This window comes from Bos indicus x Bos taurus, chromosome 28 (assembly GCF_003369695.1).
Source record: "Bos indicus x Bos taurus breed Angus x Brahman F1 hybrid chromosome 28, Bos_hybrid_MaternalHap_v2.0, whole genome shotgun sequence".
In the NCBI taxonomy this organism is placed as follows: Eukaryota; Metazoa; Chordata; class Mammalia; order Artiodactyla; family Bovidae; genus Bos; species Bos indicus x Bos taurus.
In genome coordinates, this window is record NC_040103.1 from 30,882,491 (window position 1) to 30,909,913 (window position 27,423).

The 27,423-nt window shown below is 38.1% G+C and overlaps 1 protein-coding gene across 1 annotated transcript in view; it reads left to right on the plus strand.

Annotated features, from left to right (window-relative positions):
- SAMD8 (sterile alpha motif domain containing 8) overlaps positions 1-27,423 on the plus strand; it is a 56,982-nt gene that overhangs the window by 24,814 nt on the left and 4,745 nt on the right. Inside the window, exons 2-5 of the mRNA XM_027530490.1 lie at positions 4,461-5,053; positions 14,416-14,511; positions 18,208-18,325; positions 27,238-27,388. Coding sequence (XP_027386291.1) covers positions 4,461-5,053; positions 14,416-14,511; positions 18,208-18,325; positions 27,238-27,388 — 958 coding nt within the window. The remainder of the gene's footprint in view (positions 1-4,460; positions 5,054-14,415; positions 14,512-18,207; positions 18,326-27,237; positions 27,389-27,423) is intronic.

A 27,423-nucleotide genomic window follows, 5' to 3' on the forward strand; every position in this document is an offset into this window, starting at 1 on the left:
TGATTTTACCCGTTGGGTGCTGAATACTTTTGTATTCCTATTAATATTCTCCCGCTTTGTTGAGGGATATAATTAAATTACTTGAAAACAACTCTGATCCTTTTGATTCTGCTTTTAAGATATGTTTGGCTGAACCAGAGACATGTTTAGGTTTAGGGCAGGATTTCTGCATATCAGCACCAATTCTTTGTTGTGAGGGACTGTCCTATGCATTGCAGAGTGTTTTAACAGTATCCCTAGTCTCTAGTCTTTAGATGAGCCCCTAGCTGTGACAACCAAAAATATCTCCAGAAATTGCCAAATGTTTTGGGGTGCCAGTTGCCCCCACTTGAGAGCTCCTGTTTTAGGGTTAATTTTGCCTTTCTACTATGGAAAGATCTTGCTGTGTACTCTGCCCAGTGCCCCATGAATCATGAGATTTTTTTTTTCCAGCCTGCTTATTTGCAGTAGGTGCTTTTAGTGATCTTGGGTGAGTACTAGGCATTATTATCACCTCTAATCTTTCTGGGTGGTTCTTTTTTCAGTCTTGTTTGGTTTCCTCACATACAAGTGTTGATCAGCATTCAGCTGCCTGTTCAAGGGAGATTCTTTGCAAATCTCTGGAGTTCCATCTTAGTCTACGTATAGTGTTATAACAAAATTACTGTAGGCTGAGTGCCTTAACACATCTATTTCTCATGGATCTGGAGGCCAAGGAATCCAAGATCAAACTGCCAGCAGATTTGGTGTCTATGAGGTCTGCTTCATAGGTGGTCTTCTTTTATCTGTGTCTTTACAGGGCAGAACAGCTGAGAGAACTCTCTGGGGTATATAAGGGCATTAATTCTGTTCATGAGGATTCTGCCTTAATGACCTAATCACCTTCTAATACTATCCCACTAGGAGTCAGAACTTCAATACAAGAATATAAGCATTCAGTCTATATCAAGTTCTCTGTCTGTCTCCCCTCTATTATTCTATCCCGTGTACACTAACCACCTTGATTCCCCTAGACTTTCACTTCCATCGCCACTCACGTAGTCTGCTGGGCCTCACCCAGATTATATCCTACACCGCTCACTCATGGCAGGGGCAGTGGGGCTCACCTTGTTTCCTCCTCTCAAGGGTCTCCTTGCTGTCTTGTGCCCACTGTTTTGAAACTGGTTTTCTCTCCATATATTTTGTCTATATTTTGGCTGTTTCAGGTGGAAAAGTAAATCTGGTTTCTCTTACTGCATCTTGGTCAGAAACAGAAGTCCCTTTAACTGATAGTTGATTCATATTAATTATTGATTAAAGCTGAAAGTATTCTGAAATGTTTACTAATTTCTTCATTCTGTATATTTGTATGAAATCTATAGCTGTCATATTCTTCATTAAAAGTTTCCTGTTCCCTGTAGGTCCTGTGGTACAACAAAAATACTATGTTGTCCTGAAGCCTTTTATCATCTTCTAATATACCTCTTTAGTGCAGGTGTTCATAGTGTTAACTAAATATGGGCCTCTAACTGTATGTAGCAGTAGAGAATTAAAGGGCATGCCCTGACCTGATGAAGTACAGCAGGGCAATGTGTCATGCTTTTAGGGCATTGCCACAGCAGGTTCAAAGACTTCTAGGGAGCTTTCTTGTACGACAACTCATATTTTCTAGCAGCTGAAACACCGGCATCAAAGCCTGTTTGTTAGTTAAATTGAGGATATAAAGAACAGATTGTTAGCCAGATTGGAGGTGATACAAGACAGAAAAAAAAAAAAATATGAGAGAGATCATTTTGAGCAGTGTATGAAATGAAACTCTACTGAAGAACAAGGCTAAAAGGATGGGAGTGACTTGGAACCCACTGGTGGTAAGCTGTTAGAAAAATGAGAAAGTGAAATAGAAATAAAATGACAGAAGGAATCTGGCCTTATTTTGTATGAGATGAGCCTCTCATACTTTTTACATTGTAATTGTTGCAGAGTTCATAGCATGTACTTGTTGGATATTCAGGGTTGAAGTAATTTAGTCAGAGAATACCTTGGGGAAAAGATATGTATGTAGTATGTAGGATGAAGCCATCTGGCTGTCTATATGTATTAAAATATAGAAAAATCATTTTAAATGGAGCTATATATATGTAATAAGTGATATAAAATTATATACATCAATGTGTGTAAACTCCATGAGTTGAAGTGAATAAATCATAATTCCCTGTCCTTTGGGGTGGTGATGCTATATTGTAGGTAAAAAGACTAAGACTGGAAAGCTGTTGTGGCTTTATACTGTTAAAAGCTTTGTTTGGAAACACTGATGTAAGGTTTCCAAAAACTAGGTTTGCTTTGTAGTAATCAAAATATAAACATTTAATGAGCATGTTTCTTGTTGGCTGAATATTTTTGATGGTGTAAAAAGTACTTATGTAGCTGAGTATTTGCCTTTTTCAGGTAATTATAAGTATTTGTGGCAATAGTTTGTGTTGGCTAGAAGAATGCAGAAATGGCAGCTTTTTACTTTTCCTCCACATAAGGAAGCATAGAAAGTTTTCATAGCCAAAAATGCTTATGAGGGAATGATAAGCACTAAAACCAGGAGTTACTACATCTGGGAGGAGAGAAGGGTATTGATGTTTTGTTTTAGTTTTTAAAACTTTTAAAATCAAGTTTAACACATGTAAAGTATAGCTCATAAGTGTACGGATTGATGAATATTCAGTGTATAACTACTATTCAAATTAAGAAACGGAACATATGTATTGGAACTGTTTAATTTTTTTTTTTTTTTCCCCAAGCTGGGTAGTGGGCATGTGAGTATTTGTTGTGTCATTCTTTCTTCTTCTTTTTTAATGCTTTAAAGTTTACCTACTGTGTTTTTTAAAAATCATCTCAGCAGAAAATGTGGTCTTTAGTAATTTGGAAAATGTCAGAAAACCCACTGACTTTAGTTGTTGAGAAAGTACTTTAGGTTTTTCCATGTAAGCCTTTGTCTCCCATGTATCTGATAAAAGTTTAGAAGCCTGATACAGGCCCAAGTTACTGAACACTTTAAAATAGAAAAAGAACATAAACAGAACTGTGTGGGATCAAAGTAGTAAAAATTATTGGTATTTTTTGAAATGGTACATTCCTTTTATAATTGAAGTATAGGGAATTCCTTGGAGGTCCAGTGGTTAGGACACAGCACTTTCACTGCTGAGGACTCAGATTCAGCCCCTGGTCAGGAACTAAGATCCCACAAGCTGTGTGGTGTGGCCACAAAAAAAAGAAAGAAAAAATTACTATAATTGCAGTATAAAATATAGCCCCTCAAATTTGTGGGCATTGAAGTGTTTTATCACTAAATCACAATGATATTTTAAGAAGGAAATTCCTTATAAGTTCTGTAATGGAATATTCAAGGTATAGGAAGAAATGAGCTATTAAGATATTTATAGATATTTATATCTGGTAAAGATTTTATATCTATTGTAGAAATTATTTGTATAGTAGATAGAAATATGTCTCATCTTAAGGGGTTTCCTGAAATTAGTTTTCCATCTACCTTTGTGGGTTTTTGGTTTTGTTTTGTTTCTTTTTGGAATCAGTTGCTGTTCAGTTCAATCAGTTGCCAAGTTGTGTCCAACTGTTTGTGACCCCATAGTGCGCCAGGCCTCCCTGTCCCTCACCATCTCTCAGAGTTTGCCCAAGTTCATGTCGATTGAATCAGTGATGCCATCCAATCATTCCATCCTGTCGCCCTCTTCTGCTCCTGCCTTCAGTCCTTCCCAGCATCAGGGTCTTTCCATTGAGCCGGCTGTTCAGAGCTGTTAGTGATTGCCTTCCGCTCTTCCTTCTGAGCTGGGAGCTCATCTTTTGGTGTCATATCTTTTTGCCTTTTTATACAGTTTATGGGGTTCTCATGGCAAGAATCCTGGAGTGGTTTGCCGTTGCCTCCTCCAGTGGACCACGTTTTATCAGAATTCTTCACTGTGACCATCTGTCTCGGGTGGCCCTGCATTGCATGACTCATAGCTTCACTGAGTTATTCACGCTGCTTCACCACGACAAGGCAGTTTAGAGGCAGGAGAGATATTTATCCCTCAAACGTGAAGATTTCTAAAATTTGATTTATTTTCACATATGACACATCTTTCTGTATATTTCATTTTATGAAAGTGTTGAGTTATTTTTCTCAATTGTTCTCACCAGTAGTCTTTTTCTAATTAAGTTATGGCCTGCTATGGTATGGGAAAGCCACTTGTAAAATATTACCAAAAAAACATTTTATAAAACTGTTTGGTTATTAGCTTTTCCTCTGCTACTGAATTTATGTGTATAAACTTATTAGAATGTAAATCTATTGAAAACTACTCATTAATGAATAATTTTATTTCTTTTTTCTTGTCCAGAAGCCAATATAGCAGTGTGGATGAATAACTGTTTCTGGTGTATTTATGTGTTTAATCCTCAAAGAAGTTGTTAGGGCATGTTGAGTTTTTGTTTATTTTCCTATTTTCCCTTGACAGACAGTTGAAGAAGAAATGGCTGTTCCTAATCAACTCTGCATTCGCCGCTGGACTACCAAGCATGTAGCTGTTTGGCTGAAGGATGAAGGCTTTTTTGAGTATGTGGATGTTTTATGCAACAAGCACCGACTTGATGGAATCACATTGCTTACATTGACTGAATATGATCTCCGATCTCCTCCTCTGGAAATCAAAGTCTTAGGGGACATTAAAAGGTTAATGCTCTCAGTTCGAAAATTGCAGAAAATACATATTGATGTTTTAGAAGAGATGGGCTACAACAGTGACAGTCCCATGAGTCCCATGACTCCATTTATCAGTGCTCTTCAGAGTGCAGAGTGGCTCTGTAATGGGGAGCCTTCACATGACTGTGATGGACCCATCACTGATTTGAATTCTGATCAGTACCAGTATGTGAATGGTAAAAACAAACATTCTATTCGAAGACTGGACCCAGAGTATTGGAAGACCATACTGAGTTGTATATATGTTTTCATAGTATTTGGATTTACATCTTTCATAATGGTTATTGTCCACGAGCGAGTGCCTGACATGCAGACCTATCCACCACTCCCAGATATATTCTTAGACAGGTAAGTTTTCTTTCTAGTTACCAAATTTGTAGAAGATAGTTATAATAGCAGTGATAATATATTCATGACAATTAGGTTATTACTGTTGCTTTGGTTGATATATACTTTCCATTTACTTTATCTGGTAATAGTAAAGATAGTCTTTGGAATTGCCTTTTTCCCTTAAACTAGACCTTAAGTCTAGATGAGTAGAAAGAACCACTCCTTATTTTATTTTTCCATGTTATATTTCTATTTTTCTATGTTATAGCTGTAATATTTTCTATATTTACGTTATAGCTCCTTGGGCACTTCATATTTTAAAAGGGTTTCCTGGAATGTTATTTGTAATAGATGGAATTAGGTTATTATTTTTTTTTTTTTTTAAAGATGAACAGGGTTTTGCTTTTCTAAAAATGTGGGGAAGTCTCCTGTGTCATCAAATAAATTAGAATTATCACAGATGCTACAAACTGATTGTTTATAGTATTCTGTTGGTTTATAAATACTGAGTGCATAAAAAAGAATACAGTATATTAAATGAAAAATAGGAATAGAACAAAACTTGAAACTATAGTTTTTTATATTTGTGATTTTAAAACGTCTTTTTAGTTTGTATTGCTATCTTATTTGTTTTTATAAAATATTGTACCCTTCTGAAAGTGCCTTATAGTATATGGGTTTTTTTTTTAATGAAGTGAATTACAGTGTCCACGTTAAGGTGGCAGAATGACATATATATCATGTTTTATTCTCTCTCAAGCCCTGACAAAAAGCATAGTGAAGAAGTTATGTTTGTTTGTTGGTCATAAATTATAAACACAAGGAAAGGGCAGATAAGAGAGGAGAAAAGAGCCGTACATTTTTGAATGTTTGAAAGCAGATGGGTGAGTAGCAACAAGCAGAGCTAAAGTAACCTAATTCTAAAGCAGCCATCAGGAAAACTGAGAAACAACCCAATCTAAGTTGCAGATTTCTCAAAGCTCTGGATACTATGAGCTTTGAGAAAGGGTGATGCTAAAAGAAAAAAAAAAAGAATTGAATGAAAGCTGTTTAAGAAACTGTTAGATCCTTGTATCTCCTTCCCTGTTTTATCGTACACATTTTTTCCAACAGAAGACCCTAAGGAAGTAAAGAAGATAGCATGTGGATAAGAGTACTCTAGGCAGAAGAAACAGCAGGGTGCAAAAGTCCTGAATTGTTAGTAGGCTTAGCATGTTTAAGGAACACCAATTGAGAGATGGGGAGAACAGTTGGAGATGAGATCTAAGAGCAGACAGGAATCCAGACTGTCTGTGTACTTGTTGACAATTGTAAGGACTTTAGCTTTCATTCTAAGTGAAGAGGGAAGCCATTGAAAAGCATTTAGGATAAGAGCAGAGTGATCTAATGCCCATTTTAAAAGGGCACTCTAATGGTTGTTGCATTGAGAACAGCATGAGGATGGGGATGGGAAAGCAGAGGTTAGTTCAGTTATTGGAATTCATCTAGACAAAGATGAGGTGAGTTGGATTAGGATAGTAGTGGTACACACATATATGTGTGTGTGTTTGCAACAAGATTTGCTGATGGATTTGCATGTAAGGTGTAGGAAAAAGAGAGAATTCAAGGATTATTCCAAGATTTTTGACTTGAGCATCTGGAAGGATGAAGTTGCCCTTTATAGAGGTGGGAAGACTGTGGAAAGACTTCCAACTTCTTGGAGAAAAAAGTGAGGGTTTGGTTTTAGACATGTCATGTTTGAGGTATGTTTTACACCAAATCAGATGTCAAGTAAGAGATGGGAAGATGAGTTAGAGTTCAGAGAGTCTGGGCTGAAATTTGGGAGTTACGAGCATAAGTAAAACTGTGATAATTGGTTAATGTCTCCTAGGTAGTGAGTTTAGAAGGGAAAGGAAGAAGATTGAAGATTGATCCCAAGAATAAGTATAATATCTAGAGGTCAGAAGAGTAAGTCAAAATCAGTAAAGAAGACTGAGGAAGTCAGGGCAGAGAGAGCAAGAGAGTATTCTGGAAGCCAAGTTTGTTTGTTTTTTAAGTATTTTTAGAAGACAGGAATAATTTATAATTAACTGTGTCAGATGCTACAGAGGGGTCAAGTAAGATGAGGTTAAATGACTGTTGACCCTGACCAGGGCAAAAGCCTGATTGTAGTGGATTCAAGAGAGAATGTGAGACTGGAATATACCCAAAGGTGTATCTCCACACATATGAAGCAGCATATGTACAAAGTTATTCATTGTGACATTATGTGTAAAAATTATAAATATTGGAAATACTGTAAATGCTTATCCACAGAAAACTGGCTGAATACACTGTGGTATACTTACACAACAGAGTATTATCTAATCATAGAAAAGAATGAGGAAGATTTCTGTGAACTGATGAAATGGTTTGTAAGAAAAACTCAGTAGCAATGAAGCACCATGAGCATCCAGATCATGGTTCCTAAATCCCAACCTCTACTAAAGGAACAGACCAGGACTCCTTAGAGAAATGGCTGATTTTAAGTTTGGAGCATGGTAAGCATAAAATGAGCATGAAATAGATCTTATGCCATAAAGCAAGGAAGTGGAAACCAATGGAAACCTATCAAAATAACATATGATCTGGTTTTAAGGGGCTCCCACTAATCAAATTAGGACAGTCAGAACATCAAGAAGCATAATGATGGTAATGAATTATAATATACTAAGAATCTATGAACCCATAGTGATAAACAAAACCAAGAAGAAGTTCCTCAAGGGAATTATAAGAGAAGTTGAAGAGCCAAACCCAAACACAGTACATGAACTTTAATTGGATCCTTGATCAAGAAAAAAAAACTGCTGGAAGAACATTTTAGGGATAATTAGGAAAATTTGAATATAGATTGCATATCAAATGATACAATATAACACTAAGTATTACAGTTTCCTGGGTATAATAGTGTATTGGGTTATAAAGAAGGTACCCTTGATCTTAGGACATATATGTTGAAGTGTTTAGAGAAGAAGTGTCACAATGTTTGCAACTTTTCAGGAAAGATTTAGTCTTGGAGAGAAAGTATGTGTGTGTGTGTAGGTATGTAAAGAAAGAGAGAAATAAAGCAAATGTGGGCAAATGTTATTGTAAACAATGAATAAATTTAAATAAAAAATATAAAATGTTTATTCTTTAAAGTTTTTTTTTTGTTGTTGTTATCAGAATTTTTCAAAGTTAAAAAAAGAGGAAGGGCAAAGAAATGATGTGAGAGAGAGAAGGAAAATGGGAGGAGAGAAACTGGAAACAATCAAGTCTTACAGGCCCCTAAAAGTTTTCCTGTAAGGGCAGCAGAGAAATGGAGCTGTAGCTTGGAGAGGAGTCACCAGGGTTTTATTTTGGATGGACCATATTGTATAGCGTGGCTGTTGTATTGATGATGGGAATGACCCAATTTAAGGGAGAGAATATGAGAGGGTATAATTGATGGAGTAATGTCCTTAAGTAGATAACAAGGGGTTGGATCTTGTAGGTGGGTGAGGCAGGTCTTTCTTAGTGACATGATCTATTCATTCATAACAGGGGAGGATAGAAAATATGGAAACAGATATAAGATTGCCAGTTGTGTTGGTAGAGCATGAGGAAGTACTCTGCTGATTGTCTTTATCTTCTCTGAAAACAGATTTAGAAGAGAGAGAAGGTCAGAGGTTTGAGGAGAAAGGATAAGTGTGAAATGGCCGTCTATGAATGAATAGACTTGTGTGATGTAGCAGCAGCACTAAGGGCCTGCTTGAAGTTAATAGGTTGACTTCGTGTTTTTTCACCACTCAACTGCACAGATACAGGTATAGAATAGGTAGATAGTTGGATTTTGGTGGGGTCAAAACTTTGCTAGGCAGTACAATAAAGGAAGAAGAAGAAAGAGAGTGAGTATAATGACTGACTTAGGTGGATAAGGAGGTATGGGAGGATATGAAGTAGGTGAAGGACAGAAGAAGTGTTATTAAGATCTATGGATTTTGGGTCTCAGAATTATTAAAGTTGGAGAACTAGGAGGAGTAAGATGGAAAAACAAGAAATGTTGGTTAGTATAGGATTCTTGACCTTGAGCTGTGAAGAATAATCTTGGTGATGACAAGATCCAATTTATAACAGTGGGTGTAGGTCACTGAAGTAGAGTCAAAGAAGAAGTTGGAGGAAAAGTAAAAAGAGGAGTGAGAAGAACAAATATCACAACAGAAGAAGCTTTGGAGTGATATTGAACCAAAAACTCAAATCTCAAATCAGAGAATGAATGCTGAGGTTCTGTAGATGACTATAACAAGGCATAATGAGAAAAAAGAGGGGAAGTGATCATGAGGATTTTATTTTAAAGTGTACAATCGAGTGGGTTTTAGTATATTTATAAAGTTGTGCAGCCATCACCACTACTTCCAGAACATTTTCAACACTCTAAATAAAGTCATATTATCAGTCCCACCCCATTTCCCTTCTCCCTCTAGGCTCTGGCAAGCAGATCTACTTTCTATGGATTTCTTGTGGACATTTCATATAATGGCCATACACAACATGTGGCCTTACTTTGTGTCTGGCTTCTTTAATTTAGCATACTGTTTCTAAGATTCTTCCATATGAGTAGTATGCATCTGTACACCATTCCTTTTTATTACAGAATATTATTTCATTGTATGGATATACTGCATTTAACTTATCCATTCATTAATTGATGAATGTTTGAGTTGGGTTCACTTTTTGGCTACTATTGATACTTCTGCTATGAACATTCATATACAGAGTTGTGTATGGACATATGTTTTCAGTTTGCAGTGGGGATTTGAAACCAAATTTTGCCTAACATGCTACAGTGCCACCAGCTACAAAGCCTCATGCTCCTGAATATCAGCTTCATTCACAGGAGAATAGTAGCAGGAGCTGTCAGCATTCCTTCCATATCCTCTTGGATTGCTTTTCCATTTTCTTGCACATTTATACTCCCAGCATCCAGCAGTTGTGTGTCTTTGTTAGAGGACTGCTCTTGGGCTGCTGGGATACACTTTGCCTGCTTAAAAAGAGAACCAGACATGCTTGGAACTTTCCATCCTTAGCAGCAGCTCTTAACCGATGATGTGAGGTTGGGTATATGTATTTCATTTCTCTTTGCCCAAGTTAGGAACAGCTTTTAGGTTGGACCTGCACTGTCTCCCAGGTTCCCCACAGAACTGAGCCAAAGTTGCCCTTGCCTGAGTTTACCACAGAGGTTTGCTTGATGTTTCACCCTTGCCTTGCTTCCTTGCCTTCCTGATCTCATTTCCCCATTACTCTATGGTTTTCCCTTGGGAACATTCCTAATCACTTTCACAGTGATCTTTGTTGTGTCAAGCTTACTTGACACAATTCCAAGAGCTTCAGCACATCATAAACAAAAAATTAGGAAACAGATGCTTTTAGAGGCAGGCCTACTTACATGTGAGGAGAGATAGCTAATAACCATAATAACAAGGGAGGAAACAGAAGCACTGTAAAAAGCACACATAAATTATGGAAAAGCCACATCAATCTCAGGCTTAACTGCCTTTAATTTCTCAGTAGTCCCTGAGGTCATTACCTTGTCCAGTGTAATAGTCTGTGTTCATAGTAATGACTCTGAATTATGAAGGAAAATTAAATTATATCCCGAAAAAAAAGGAAAAACATGTATACTGCACTTTAGAAAACATTGCATCAAAATAAATTTGAGATATTGAAAACACATTTGACAATTTCCTTACAATGCTTCACTAAAAAACAAACAGGAAAAAGCAGAGATGGTGGTTCCCAATAATCCAATGAAGGCAGAAGCAGTGATAATAATGAAAATTTGTAAAGTAGAAAGCTAAGTGCCTATTGTGAGATTAAGGACTAGCAGCGCCTAAGAGGTGAGTTTATTGGTACTGCGGTGCTCCAGAAAAACTTTCAAAACAAGAGGCATTAAGCATCTCTCAAGACAGGGTATAGATAGAAGCTAAATATGGGAGAACTGGTTAAAAATCTATTTAAGACCTGTTCTACTGCAACTGAAGACAGGTAGTTGGTTCTCGAACATAGTTGATGGGAGGGTCTCTGGACTCGGGGACACCATTCCCAGATGAGAACAAAGGGGCGTGTTTCATTGTATTTTCAAGGTGATTAACTATAAATCTATGGACTGATCACAAGACTTCAAGCTCCCTTCCTTAAGTAGCCAGACTAACTTCCCATCCCCAGTCATACCAGCCCCAATCCTCCAAGCAAGGGAACAAATTCCTCTCCGTGGAAAACCTGCAGAAGAGAAAAGGACTGTAGATACTGGAGGGTGCACTGACTTCAGTATTAATAGGTTGTGGCACATGGGCTCAGTAGTTGGGGGTCCCCGCTCCAGAGCATAGGCTCGGTAGTTGTGGCACATGAACTTAGTAGCTCCACAGCGTGTGGGATCTTCCCAGATCAGGGATTGAACCCGTCTCCTGCACTGGCAGGCAGATTCTCTACCACTGAGCCACCAGGGAAGCTCTTGATAGTTTCTTAAGAAGTTAAACATATTCTTAACATAGAACTCAATGATGTCATTCCTAGGTATTTGCCCAAGAAAAATGAAAACATATGTCCATGCAAAGACCTGTTCATAATCACCCAAACCTGGAAATAGCCAAGAATACCCATAGCTTGTGAATGGATAAGGAAATTGTGGACAAAGAATTGTACACACAGTTACATGGATGAATCTGATATATATTACATGAAAATAGCCAGATACAAAAGGTGTTTGGACAAACATTGTTTGATTGCCTTTATATGCCATTCTAGAAGAGGCAAACCTGTAGGCATCAGAAGTCAGATCAGTGATGGCCGCACAGCTGAAAGTAAAGGAGGAGACTGATGACAGTGAAGGGACACGAGAAGCTTTTGGAGTGATGAAAGTGTTCCGTATCTTTATTGTAGTGGTGATTCATGACCGAATGTTTGTCAAGGCTCATGGAACTCTATAGCTAAAAATGGTGAATTTTTAAATTAAACCTCAGTAGATTTGACATTAAAAACAAGTTCATCTTGTAGTCCCTCATCTGAGAAAATAATTCAAGGATACACTACATCAAAACTAAGAAGTAAATTGAGAAAGAGGAGGACATGCTGCTGCTATTGCTGCTAAGTCACTTCAGTCGAGTCCGCCTCTGTGCGACCCCAGAGACGGCCGCCCACCGGGCTTCCCCGTCCCTGGGACTCTCCAGGCAAGAACACTGGAGTGGGTTGCCATTTCCTTCTCCAGTGCATGAAAGTGAAAGTGAAGTCACTCAGTCGTGTCCGACTCTAGCGACCCCATGGACTGCAGCCCACCAGGCTCCTCCGTCCACGGGATTTTCCAGGCAAAAGTACTGGAGTTGGGGTGCCATTGCCTTCTCCAGAGGAGGACATGGGATTCAGGAAATAGTGTATCCAATATAGAAAAGAATTCCCAAGATGAGGGTTAAGTTTTACTCTAAGAAACACCATGCAGAAGGAGTAGAAAATGCAGGCGTTCTAAAGAAGGAGCTCTTGGATAGATTTCTCTATCTCAATTCTCAATTTCTTGATATTCATAGAATAGTCTGGAGGTGAATTGGTGATAGGCACCCAAGAAACAGAACAGGAAGTTCCTAGCTCCAGAGAATTGTAAAAAGTTTTACAAGAGATTGTATTCCATTATCTTAACTATGAACTACACTTAAAATTTTACATTAAGTAAAAGCCAAAAATTATTTGAAACAGAATTATGAAATAATATTGAGAGCATGGGGGAGAGAGAGAATGTGTGTGTGTATTTGTATGTGCTTTTGTGTGTGTTATCAGAAGATACAATGTCAAATAAAACACAAGAATGAAAGTGATTGCCTTTGGGGAGCAAGAATTACATTTAGGCTGAGGGTGAGGCAGTAAAAGTTTTTACTTTTACCATAAAAACTGTGTGCTTTGTTGCTCGGTTGTGTCTGACTCTTTGGGACTCCATGAACTATAGCCCCAGGCTACTCTGTCCATGGGGATTCTCCAGCCAAGAATACTGGAGTGGGTTGCCATGCCCTCCTCCAGGGGATCTTCCCTACCCTGGGATCGAGCCCAGGTCTCCTACATTTCAGGTGGATTCTTTACTATCTGAGCCACCAAGGAAGCCCATTTACATATATACCTTTTTAAAAATTGTTTTAAAAGTTTTAAGTTTTTAGAAGTCATTTAAAGGAATCTTTTATCTGAAAATTTGTATTATGTGAAATAACCTTTTTCCCCATAATGCTAGATAAATAAGGCAACAACAGATTAAAAATACACAAGAGGAATTTTTTTTGAGGTAATAGGTAAAAGATGAGTCCCTGAATGAAGATGATTGTCTCTCTTCAGTTACTCTGAATAAGGTTTGAGTAGAATGTTAATATCTTCCAGATTTCATGTTTTCTTTTTTAAAATACCTTTAGTTCCTTAGTTATAAAATTAATGTGCCATAGTATGGAAAATTTTAGTGTAAATTAACAAAGAATAAAAATACAACTCAATAATCTTATCATTCAGTGATGACCTATTTGGAGTAATTCATTTCCGTCTTCTTCCACCACACTTCTCATTCCTCCTCCTTTATTTTTCTTCCTTGTTCTTTTTCTTCCTCTTCTCCCCACCCCCTTCTTTCTTTTTAATTGAGAAAAGTGACACGTCTTTTACTGGTGGGTAATCACAGGCGCTGCAGATTTAGTACGGAAAGAGAGATCAATGGAAAAGACAGAAGAAACAGAAATATAAAACAAAGGAGGGCAGAGAGAGACAAGAAAAGAAGTAAAACGAAACAAAAATTCTATTTACTTTGAAAACAAAATACACTAAACAACCAACCAAAAAAAAGAGTAGTTGAGTTCAAGTCCTGACAGTGTGGATTCTGAAATGCATATCACTTAAGAAGTGAGCCTTTTCCCCCCTTCCCTTTTGGGAGCAGTCCTGTATCTGGGTCTGTCATGCTATGGGGAAGGAGAAAAGAGTTGTTACTTCTCTGCAGAGAACCATAACTGGGAATCACAGACAAAAGAGGTTCAAATAGTTTCATAAAACTATTTTATGAAATAGTTTTTTTTTCCTCAGGTTTTCCATATACCATCTTCTAAAAGAAGTAACAGATAAAGAAAATACTTTTTTTTTTTTTTCTTTTAATATTTCTTTATTTGGCTGAGCCAGGTCTTAGTTGCAGCATGTGGGATCTAGTTTCCTGACCAGGAACCGAACCCTGGTCCTCAGCCTCAGGAGCACGGAGTCTTAGCCACTGGACCACCAGGGAAGTCCCAAGAAAATACTTTTAAGGTCATTATTAGAAGAGTATCTTATTGAAAAGGGTGGCACCATTTGCATACATGTACTTCATGTCAGTCCAAAAATGTAACTTTCTTCCTTTCCAGCGTTCCTAGAATTCCATGGGCCTTTGCCATGACAGAAGTATGTGGCATGATTCTGTGCTATATTTGGCTCCTGGTTCTTCTTCTTCACAAGCACAGGTACCTCTCTTATTTAAAATTACAAGACTGAAAATGTTTTGACTGTCTTATGTAAAGGTCATCAAACCTTGTTTCTTCCTTTGCTGTTTCCTTATTAATTTCCTTCTCTAGTTATTATAACATTACAGTTATTGGTACAGAAAAATATTTTGGGTTTGATCGGCAAAAGAGTCAACCTGAGGTAGTACCTATATATTTAGTAATATTCCAAATATACTTTGCAGGGAAAGATGGTGATATATAGCCATGGGCTAACTACTAACGGTCTAAGTCTAGCCTTCCCTTTCTCTGTAAGCAAATTGGAAATGTCACCGTCTATAGAAGGGTTGGGACCCCTCCAGGGAACAGTCTTCTGTCAGATGTTGGGGTGGAAGAAACTATTCTCTGCTTGAAGGAGGCCCAGTAAAAAGAGAGATCATTTTGCACATCATGCACATCTAGCAAGTGTAGTTTACTATAGATAATATAGGAAATTGCTGAATAGGAAAGGTGCTTCTTTTGTACTTTCACAAGAAATATAAAGGGAAGAATTTTTTCATTAAAAAAGAAAGAGAAGCATAAGAGAAGGCTCCTTTCTTATATAATTAAAAAGGGGAAATTATTTAAAAAATAAGACATAGTGTGAACTCTAAAAAGCAATATAAATTGATTTATTTACAACAGAAAAACAGACTCACAGACATAGAAAACAAACTTATGGTTAGCAAAGGGGAAGTATGTGTGTGAGAAAGGAAGGGTGAGAATAAATTAAGAGTATGGAATTAACAGATACACACCACAGTACTGTAATATAAAATATATAAGCAACAAGGATTAAGGCATAGTAAAGAAAAAATTAAAGAACTGACAAAGTTTGTGGATCTTCTGTCTGTTGTCTTTGGATACTGAAGAAGAATAGGGACATTTGCTTGATTTTTTATTCTTTCTCCTCACCAGGAGGTGCTTAAGGTAAACCACAGCGATGGGCTTTTGCTCCTAAGCAGCAGTTATTTCATTGCTTTGAAGGTGAAAAGAAAGTTTGACGATTGCTGTTGTCACACTTTTAGGCCATATTGCACTTCATTCTCTTTTACTCTGCAGGAATATTTATAACTAGATTGCTTAAAACCAGAAGTGGTTTAAAAACACGTGTATCACTGCTGCTTTCTGATTTAACTTTGCCTCACAAGACCCTGTAGATCTGAATTGATCCACTCTTTCAAAACAAGAGTTGAGTTTATATAGGAAACCTTGGTAGGTTTGGCAAAGTGCAGCAACTAAATGCAAGTTTTGATGTTTACTTAGTCAAACAAAGTGTTTCTCAAAGTGGTCTTTGTGCCACTTTCATTAGAATCACCTGGGCTCTCGTTAAAACCCAGGTTCTTTGTTATCTTCTTTAAAAACCTCACAAAATGATAACTTGGAAGAAAGAAGGCAGAAACCTTTGCTCTGGACTTTCCACCATATGATAAGAAAATTCTCCATAAATCTTGTGTTAAGATATTTTTATTGCATCACTGAGCTTGCAGGAAGACAGAAAAATCCCAAAGATCCCCAAACACACATACACGTGAAGAAGAAAACAAAGAAAAAATAACCTATGATGTAAAATCAGAGGAATGAATACACATCTTTGAAAAAAGCAGGGCTACACTGGTTGTATTGCCAAAGCTGAGATAAGGAGACCAAGCCTTAGGTATGTAACCAAGTTGAGTGGCTGATAGGAGAACTCCCAGATTAAGCTGTGGATCTTGGAATGGGCTAGACTGTTCTCAAGTCAGTAGTGCTAACTGACTCTCAACAAATTTAATTCTTCTCTGGATGATAGTGTATTCAATTTAGGCTCCTGTGGTTTCTCAAAATGTTGGAGAGCAGGGCCTATTAAGAAAAGTAAGAAATGGTAGAATCCTTCTGCTTTGAGTTGGGACCCTCTCCATTCAGTGTTAGTTCTTCTCTTTCTTATCTTCTTTTCTTCTTTATTATAGTACCACAGCTTCAGTAGTGAACCAGAAATGAAGCAGATCCTGCAGAGACGGAAACCTAATCTGAAATAATTTCAGTTTCTAAAATTGTATTAAAGTGACCCCAGATTGTTAAATCCCTTAACAACTTGCCAAAAGAGATATCAGATCTCTCTTTGGGAAGACAGTATAGACTTATCAATAAATTTAACTCTAAAAAATTTTATATACAATATCTGGCACTCAAGTAAATAATAAAAAAAAAGCACACAAGTATGTAAGAGAATATGATTAAAATTTAAGAGATACAATAAATAATGGAATAGACCCACAGTGGATCCAGAAAATGGAGGTACCAGACACAGATTTTAAAGTAATTCTGCTGACTAGTATAAGTAGCTCACTAGTCGCCAACTCTTTGCGACCCCATGGACTGTAGCCTGCCAAGTTCCTCTGACCATGGGATGTCCCAGGCAAGAATACTGGAGTAGGTTGCCATTCGCTTCTCCAGGGGATCTTCCCAACCCAGGGACCAAACAGTGTCCTGCATTGCAGGCAGATTCTGTACCGTCTGAGCCAGCAGGGAAGCCACCAGGAAAGCCCCTGCTGACTATGTTCAAGATAATTTTAACAGAATAAAATGGAAACTCTAGAAGCAAACACACTTTTTAAAATCCATGAAATTGAAAATTCAGTAATGAGTATGACATCTGGTTGAATCCAGCAGAAGAGGGGATTAATGAATCAGAAGATAATTTGAAGAAAATATATTTTTAAAGATAGAAAATAGATTAAATTTTTTGGAATACTGAGGGGATAGCCTGAAAAAGGTGTAACTTATGGATAATTAGTTCCTTGAGGAGAGGAGAAAGACAATAAAGCACAAGTATATTTGAAGTGAAAAAAATTAAATCCAGATTTCTGGTCTCCATCCCAGGTGTACACACTGCAGTTTGAAACTTACCTAACCTTGTGTTCAGTACTTTTTTGAGGGTGGGTGGGAGGAGCATTTAAAAAATGTATAAGCAAAGTCTCTGTACTTAAGAATCTTCTAATCTGTTTTCGCTTAAGACATTAAAAAAAATTAACAGTACAAGTGATTTCATGCAGTTTAAAGTTTCTGTTAGAGATGTGCTTAATGTAAAACTTAGTATTAAAAAACAGTATTTTATGGCTTAAATTTAAGAGAAATTAGAGAGTTTATTATATAATTAGTTATTAACCAATTTACAGTGTCATTAATGAGCAAAAAAATTCCCTAGAATCACATATTTAACTTTACTTCTCATTAAGTAAATAAGTTATGACAATATATGAGTACTGTTAACTAACACTAAGCTAAGTGTCAGGCGAGGGACTATCTTCTTTCTTGTGTAACTTTTGCTTTTTCTTAGTCATATTTTCTTAAAGTAAAATGACGCTCTTAGGTCTGCAGTGTCCAACATGGTGGGTGCGAGCTGCATGTGGCTGTTCAAATTTAATTTAGTGAAAATGAAATAAAATTAAGTTCCTCGCTTGTACGTTTCAGATACTCAAGAGCCACATATAGATGGTTTATTAGTGCAGAAATAGTGCATTTCTATCATTGTGGAAGGTCCTGTTGGACACTTCTCTTACATGGTCTCTAAGATTTCTGTCTTCAAAGAATCTAATGGTTTTCCTGCTTGTTCTCCCTCGAAGTAAACATTAGTTGCCTGGGGATATTTTGGTTTGTTTTCTTCTGATCTTTCTTCCTTTTTGGTCACTCTGTTCACAGGTCCATACTTCTGCGAAGGCTTTGTAGTCTGATGGGCACTGTCTTCTTGCTTCGCTGCTTTACCATGTTTGTGACCTCCCTCTCCGTGCCAGGACAGCACCTTCAGTGTACTGGAAAGGTAGCCGCTATCTTCTTTGTCATTCTTCCCTCTTACTCTTAGTGTGTTGATGGCTTAGATGTGTGTATGAACTAAGGCGTAGATTTTGCTTTAAATATTATTAATAAAATGTGCTTTTTAGCATTTTTGGTATCGGTAATAAACATGTAGAAATAATTTGGTAAAAGTCTTAAGCCAGAATCTGCTTCCCTGTTACTTCTATCCATCGATCCTATCTAGTTCAATGCTGTAGAGCTGAAAAAAAGTACAGAAAAAAAGTAGCTTTCAATTATCGTTTTTCCTTTCCCACCATCCTCAGCGTCTTTAGGTGCTCATATTACATGACTCCGGACCTTTCACTGTCTTCATCACTCCTCTTTACAAAGTGTTGTGGGACTGGGGCTCAAGGTCTGCCCCAGCCGCTTCACCCCACATCGTCCCCATGCTAGATCTGGGGAGCTGGGAGGAGTCTTGTGTCTCGTCTTCTGTCTCCATGTAGTTTCGGGTGTTTTTCTGGTCGTGTCCTGGATTCCGATAAAATTAAAGAAACTGCTTCAACTCTCAAAAAAAAAAAAAAAGTGTTGTGGGGACTTCCCTTGGTGGTGCAGTGTTTAAGCCTCTGCTTCCACTGCAGGGGGCACGAATTTGATCCCTGGTCAGGGAACTGGATCCCACCATGCCACAGCTAAGATCTGGTGCAGCCAAATAAAATAAAGTATTTTTTTTTAAAAAGCAATGCAGTTCAACCATATTCCATTTAAAATATAGTACCCACTACTCTAAACTTTGCTCTTTCAGAGATGTATTTAAATAATGGCTGATTTGTTTTTGTTTTTGTTTTATACTTTATAGGTTGTTTTGGTATACTGTAGACATACCTTCTCTTCTGGCTAAATTGAGAGAGGATAGCTTATACAGATGGGAACAAAAAAAAAAACAAAGTAATGAATTATTAAAGAAAATTTGTTTAAATCCTGAAGATCATTTGTGCTTTGTATACAAAATTGGCTGTTGTGACTCATTAAATTTGGACAAAAGGATTTGTTAGCCCTCTTTTTTAAGCCTCCATGCTTTAGTTATGTGTTCCCAAATATTTTAATAATATACTAACACGTTTCTTGTTATTTTAATGTTGTTTGTAAAGTGTAAAACAAATTAAGTGTCAGTTCTGCCACTGCAATATAAATAGCTGAAATGCCAAGGAAGGAAGACTAAGCAGCTAAAGGAGATCAAGAACTAAAAATATAGCCCTGAGCTGAATGGTATATAAACTTTCTCAAGGTATAAAGAGACTGACCAGTAAGAAAGGAGGAAGGGGTAATGACATTTAGGATTTAGTGTAAAGGAAATCTTTTATTTTTTTAAGGTAAAAGATGCTTTTGTTTCTTCTTCACCCACCTCCCCCCGCAAAAAGGGAAAGTACTTCTAGTTACCAAGTTACATAAACTTATTGTAAAATTTCAAATTTTATAAAAATACGTAAATTAAAAATTCCCTCTTCTTTCACCCCACCCCATAAATAATACTGTTAAAAGTTTATATAGCCACACAGACTATTTTTAACCATGCTTGCACATTGCACATTGTATAGATAGTGTTTTTTAAACAAAAGATAGGATTATATTGCTGACATTGTACTTCAGCTTATGTTTTACTTAACAATGTGTTGTTTACTTTTTTTCTGAAAAAATACATATAACTGTACCTCATCTTTTTAATAGCTGCAGAGTATTCCATTGTACAATTTACCACTGTCCAAGTGGCATGCATTTAGGTTATTTTCAAATCTTACTCTTTATAAATAATGCTGTCATAAACATGCTATTTCACTTATTTAATAGTCTTAAGATAAATTCCTGGAAGTGGAGTTATGAAATTAAAGGACATAGCAATTGTGATACATATTGCTGACATTTTCACTAGGAAAGACCACTTTTTACTGCTGTCACCACACCGTGCATGTCACTTTTCCCATCACACTGCCAGTACTACATTTTATCAATTTTTGAAGTCACTGTCATTCTGATTAATGAAAGATGATGTCTGAGACTTTTATGGTCTTATATTTTAAATTTCAATCTTTAATCTCTTGACTGAAATAAAAATGCACAGTGTGAGAGCTTTGAGTTTGAGACCAGCCTCTTAGGAACTATGCTAAAGAAGTAAGGGAAGCAGGTAGCATATATGTGATCTTGGAGAAAGTGATCGAGCCACACATCTTGGTAGAAAGTTGCTGCTAGGCATGAGGAACAGGTGTCTTAGTCAGTGATTTTAGTGCTTTTTTAAGTATGGGTGCAAGAAATTGTGTTCATAAAATTTTCTCCTTGGGGGGGCGGGGAGAAACTGTCCTGAAGGCCTGCTGCTGCTGCTAAGTCACTTCAGTCGTGTCCGACTCTGTGCGACCCCATAGACGGCAGCCCACCAGGCTCCCCCGTCCCTGGAATTCTCCAGGCAAGAACACTGGAGTGGGTTGCCATTTCCTTCTCCAATGCATGAAAGGGAAAAGTGAAAGTGAAGTTGCTCAGTCGTGTCCGACTCTTAGTGACCCCATGGACTGCAGCCCACGAGGCTCCTCCGTCCATGGGATTTTCCGGGCAAGAGAACTGGAGTGGGTTGTCATTGCCTTCTCCGGTACTGAAGGCCTATTCTGTCTGTTTTCGCAGAACACAGAGTACCTCATTCCTGGTCTCTGTCCTGATGTCCTTTCAGGGTATGTTGAGGGTCAGGGACTACAGTGGCTAATGACTTAATTCTTGTACAACTGGATAGCAAGTGACATTCTTTAGCTAGAAAATCTGCTGAATTTCTGTGCACAGTGTGAAGGAGAGATAGAACAGTTTCCCCCAAATCGATTAGAAGAGATTTTAAAAAAAAATAAGTAAGCTTGTTACAGTGAAAGGAGAATTCCCTGTAGCTGAGGAATTTAATTGCGGGTCAGCCACTAAAGAAAAGGATATATATGCATAGGGCTGCAACATGTGTTACAAAAATAAATTAGATACCATCCCTCTACAGTATGGACAGCCCTTTTTCTGTCTCTAATGACAGTTTTTCATTATCAGTTAGCTTAATGTGGGTATACCTATTCAGATCTGCCCTAAATACTATTAATTGCTTTGAATTATAATATAACCTATTTATTGACCTGTATTTGCAGCAGTCATTAAAATTAGAAAGTTAAGATAATATTATCTATCAGTCAAATCCCTTACAATGAACTCCATAGGGCTTTTACATTGTAATAAAGTAATTGCTTGAAATCTCATTCCCAAAAGTAGTGGGTTTGGAGACAGAACCAAGAACATGCCTGTTTTTTTTTTCTAATTTAGTGATGGAAAGGAAAGAAACAGTTAAAGCAAATTTCTCGTCAAAATATCTCAATTCATTCTATTGTGTTTCAGTTTTTATTTTTCTGGAAAGATATTTGGGGCATTTCATGATTGGAAAGGATAGGGAGACAAGTAATTGGGCAATAATTGCTTTTCTTTTTTGTACTATAGTATTTTTAATTTATTGCAGTATAGTTGATTTACAGTATTGTGTAATAATTTCTTTTTTTTTTTTTTTAACTGGCATCACTTGTTTCCTGTCTTTGGCTGAGATATCTTCCTAGCAATCTGTTCTTCACTGCTTGATTTTTTTACTCTCACTTGCATAACATCTCTAACCCTATTCTCACTAGAGGTCATGGAAATAAGCAAACCATGTATATTTTAGTATCTCCTTTCCTTTTCTCTGATAATAAATTTCTCTCCCTCTCCTGCCATCAACTGAGACAGAAGGGGGAAACTGGTTAGTGTATAATCAGGTGAGATTTCTAATGAATTGGCGATTCTAATGAGATTGTTCCTCTTGTTCATTGGCCATAGAATCTTTAAGATGTAGGGCTCTAGAACTGGACTCCCTCTGTTCATGTCTTTTTACTTATTAGCCGTGTGACCTCTCTGAAGCCAGTTTCCTAATCTACACAGTTATCAGTTCATACAATTTTTGTGGAAATTAAATGCAATAACATAAGGGCATATAGTAGCATGCTGCACATAGAAATGCAAATAAAATTACAGCAGTTTTTTATATTGTTATTATGTGTCGTTTCCAAGGCAAACCATTCAATATCACAGTAATCCAAGTCTATGCCCCAACCGGTAACGCTGAAGAAGCTGAAGTTGAACGGTTCTATGAAGACCTACAAGACCTTTTAGAACTAACACCCCAAAAAGATGTCCTTTTCATTATAGGGGACTGGAATGCAAAAGTAGGAAGTCAAGAAACACCTGCAGTAACAGGCAAATTTGGCCTTGGAATACGGAATGAAGCAGGGCAAAGACTAATAGAGTTTTGCCAAGAAAATGCACTGGTCATAACAAACACCCTCTTCCAACAACACAAGAGAAGACTCTACACATGGACATCACCAGATGGTCAACACTGAAATCAGATTGATTATATTATTTGCAGCCAAAGATGGAGAAGCTCTATACAGTCAGCAAAAACAAGACCAGGAGCTGACTGTGGCTCAGATCATGAACTCCTTATTGCCAAATTCAGACTGAAATTGAAGAAAGTAGGGAAAACCACTAGACCATTCAGATATGACCTAAATCAAATCCCTTATGATTATACAGTGGAAGTGAGAAATAGATTTAAGGGCCGAGCTCTGATAGATAGAGTGCCGGATGGACTGAGGTTCGTGACATTGTACAGGAGACAGGGATCAAGACCATCCCCATGGAACAGAAATGCAAAAAAGCAAAATGGCTGTCTGGGGAGGCCTTACAAATAGCTGTGAAAAGAAGAGAAGCAAAAAGCAAAGGAGAAAAGGAAAGATATAAACATCTGAATGCAGAATTCCAAAGAATAGCAAGAAGAGATAAGAAAGCCTTCTTCAGCGATCAGTGCAAAGAAATAGAGGAAAACAACAGAATGGGAAAGACTAGGGATCTCTTCAAGAAAATCAGACATACCAAAGGAACATTTCATGCAAAGATGGGCTTGATAAAGGACAGAAATGGTATGGACCTAACAGAAGCAGAAGATATTAAGAAGAGGTGGCAAGAATACACAGAAGAACTGTACAAAAAAGATCTTCACGACCCAGATAATCATGATGGTGTGATCACTGACCTAGAGCCAGACATCCTGGAATGTGAAGTCAAGTGGGCCTTAGAAAGCATCACTACGAACAAAGCTAGTGGAGGTGATGGAATTCCAGTTGAGCTATTCCAAATCCTGAAAGATGATGCTGTGAAAGTGCTGCACTCAATATGCCAGCAAATTTGGAAAACTCAGCAGTGGCCACAGGCCTGGAAAAGGTCAGTTTTCATTCCAGTCCCAAAGAAAGGCAGTGCCAAAGAATGCTCAAACTACTGCACAGTTGCACTCATCTCACACGCTAGTAAAGTAATGCTCAAAATTCTCCAAGCCAGGCTTCAGCAATACGTGAACCATGAACTTCCTGATGTTCAAGCTGATTTTAGGAAAGGCAGAGGAACCAGAGATCAAATTGCCAACATCCGCTGGATCATCGAAAAAGCAAGAGAGTTCCAGAAAAACATCTATTTCTGCTTTATTGACTATGCCAAAGCCTTTGACTGTGTGGATCACAATAAAGTGTGGAAAATTCTGAAAGAGATGAGAATACCAGACCACCTGATCCGCCTCTTGAGAAATTTGTATGCAAGTCAGGAAGCAACAGTTAGAACTGGACATGGAACAACAGACTGGTTCCAAATAGGAAAAGGAGTTCGTCAAGGCTGTATATTGTCACCCTGTTTATTTAACTTATATGCAGAGTACATCATGGGAAACGCTGGACTGGAAGAAGCACAAGCTGGAATCAAGATTGCCGGGAGAAATGTCAATAACCTCAGATATGCAGATGACACCACCCTTATGGCAGAAAGTGAAGAGGAACTCAAAAGCCTCTTGATGAAAGTGAAAGTGGAGAGTGAAAAAGTTGGCTTAAAGCTCAACATTCAGAAAATGAAGATAATGGCATCTGGTCCCATCACTTCATGGGAAATAGATGGGCAAACAGTGGAAACAGTGTCAGACTTTATTTTTCTGGGCTCCAAAATCACTACAGATCTTGACTGCAGCCATGAAATTAAAAGATGCTTACTCCTTGGAAGGAAAGTTATGACCAACCTAGATAGCATATTCAAAAGCAGAGACATTACTTTGCCAACAAAGGTCCATCTACTCAAGGCTATGGTTTTTCCTGTGGTCATGTATGGATGTGAGAGTTAGACTGTGAAGAAGGCTGAGTGCCGAAGAATTGATGCTTTTGAACTGTGGTGTTGGGGAAGACTTGAGAGTCCCTTGGACTGCAAGAAGATCCAACCAGTCCATTCTGAACGAGATCAGCCCTGGGATTTCTTTGGAAGGAATGATGCTAAAGCTGAAACTCCAGTACTTTGGCCACCTCATGCAAAGAGTTGACTCATTGGAAAAGACTCTGATGCTGGGAGGGATTGGGGGCAGGAGGAGAAGGGGACGACAGAGGATGAGATGGCTGGATGACATCACTGACTCAATGAACGTGAGTCTGAGTGAACTCCGGGAGTTGGTGATGGAAAGGGAGGCCTGGCATGCTGCGATTCATGGGGTCACAAAGAGTCGGACGCGACTGAGCGACTGATCTGATCTGATGTGTTAAATGCCTTTTAAAAAAAGTGACCATTGCTCAAACTCTTCCTCAAAATGGATTGCTCTTTTAAGTTTTATGTGTGGGGGTTGGGATTAGATTTGGCTACTAATAACAGGAACTTTATGGTGGCTATAGTTTAATAAACAAGCAATGATTTATTCTCTGTCGTAAGAGAAGTCTGAAAATAGGTACTTCACGTCAGGTGTTTATAATTTTATGGAGTTATCAAAAATCCATGATTCTTCTGGCTTTCTGCTCTCTTGTCCTAACACTTGGCTTGCATCCTCAAGGACACTTTGTAGTCATGGTGACTGCCAGAGCTTTAACTGTCATGTCTGAGTTGTAGGCTGGAAGAAGGAAAGGTAAAGAAGACTTCCTCCAAGCTGTTGTCTCTTTCATTGATAAGTAGCCTTCCCAGAAATCTTCTAGACTTCCACTTTCCATCTTACTGTACAAAACTTAGTCTCTTAGCCACTCCTAGCTGCAAGGAATGATGAGAAATGCAGTGTTATAGTTGAATTCATCACCTCTTCTAATTGATTTTAGAACTGTTACTACTGAAGAAGGGAAAGTGGATATTGAATGGTAGCCATTATCTCTGTCATAGCCTGTTTCTTATTGGCAAGAACAGGCAAGCAAATACTACTGTGTTATAGGGTATAAAACTTGGCAATGCTTTTGTGCTGTAGTAAGCTTTTAATTTCCATTGGATCATAGAAAAAGCAACTGAATTCCAGAAAAACACCTACTTCTGCTTTATTGACTACTCCAAAGCCTTTGACTGTGTGGATCATAACAAACTGGAAAATTCTTAAAGAGATGGAATACCAGACCACCTTACCTGCTTCCTGAGAAACTTGTATGCAGATCAAGAAGCAACAATTAGAACTGGACATGGAACAACGGATTGGTTCCAAATAAGGAAAGGAGTACATCAGGGCTATGTATTGTCACCCTGTTTATTTAACTTCTATGCAGAGTACATCATGTGAAATGCCGGACTGGATGAAGCACAGCTGGAATCAAGATTGCCGGGAGAAATATCAGTAACCTCAGATATGCAGATGACACCACCCTAATGGCAGAAAATGAAAAGGGACTAACGAGCCTCTTGATGAATGTGAAAGAGTGAAAAAGCTGGCTTAAAACCCAACATTCAGAAAACTAAGATCATGGCATCCCATCCCATCACTTCATGGCAAATAGATGGGGAGACAGTGAAACAGTGGCATATTTTATTTTCTTGGCCTCTAAAATCACTGCAGATGGTGCCTGCAGCCATGAAATTAAAAGACACTTACTTCTTGAAAGAAAAGCTATAACAAATCTAGGCAGCATATTAAAAAGCAGATATGTTACTTTGCCAACCAGAGTCAAATCTATGGTTTTTCCAATAGTCATGTATGGATGTGAGAGTTGGACTATAAAGAAAGCTGAGCTCTGAAGAACTGATGCTTTTGAACTGTGATGCTGGAGAAGACTTGAGTGTCCCTTGGACTTCAAGATCAAACCAGTGAATCCTCAAGGAAATCAGTCCTGAATATTCATTGGAGGGACTGGTCAAAGCTGAAGCTCCAATACTTTGGCCACCTGATGCGAAGAGCTGACTCATTGGAAAAGACCCTGATTCTGGAAAAGATTGAAGGCAAAAGGAGAAGGGAAGGTGAGATGGTTGGATAGCATCATTAACTCAATGGACATGAGCTTGAGCAACCTCTGGGAGATAGTGTAGGACAGGGAAGCCTGGTGTGCTGCAGTTCATGGGGTTACAGAGAGTCAGACACGACTGCGCGACTAAACAACAACAACCTTTTCATAGTAAAGGAAGTCCTAGTAGAGAAGTTTGAATTGCATTGATTTCACTGTATGTGTGCTCAGTTGCTTGGTCATATCTGACTCTGCGACCCCATGGACTATAGCCTTCCAGGCTCCTCTGTCCGTGGGATTCTACTGGCAAGAATACTGGAGGAATGGGTTGCATTTCCTACTTCAGGGGATCTTTCCAGCCCCAGAATCAAACCTGCGTTTCTTGCATTTCCTGCATTGGCAGGCAGATTCTTCACCACTACACCACCTGGGAGGCTATTGATTTCATTAAATTACCAGAATATTTCTGAGTATAGCCAAGCTTTGACCACCCATTATTGGTGTCTGCAGTTAATTACAGTGGGAGTCTGTTTGATTTTGCTTAGCTCTGTCATTCAGTCTTTGAATTTCAGTGGGAGTTGTAAGAGCCTCTATTGCCCTAAGCATTTGAAACACTAATTCTTAGCTTTCTTTATAGGTATATGGCAGTGTATGGGAGAAATTACACCGGGCCTTTGCCATTTGGAGTGGCTTTGGTATGACCCTAACTGGCGTTCACACTTGTGGAGATTACATGTTCAGTGGCCACACAGTCGTCCTAACTATGCTGAATTTCTTTGTCACTGAATGTAAGTATTTCTTTAGTGCTTCTCTACATAGCAAA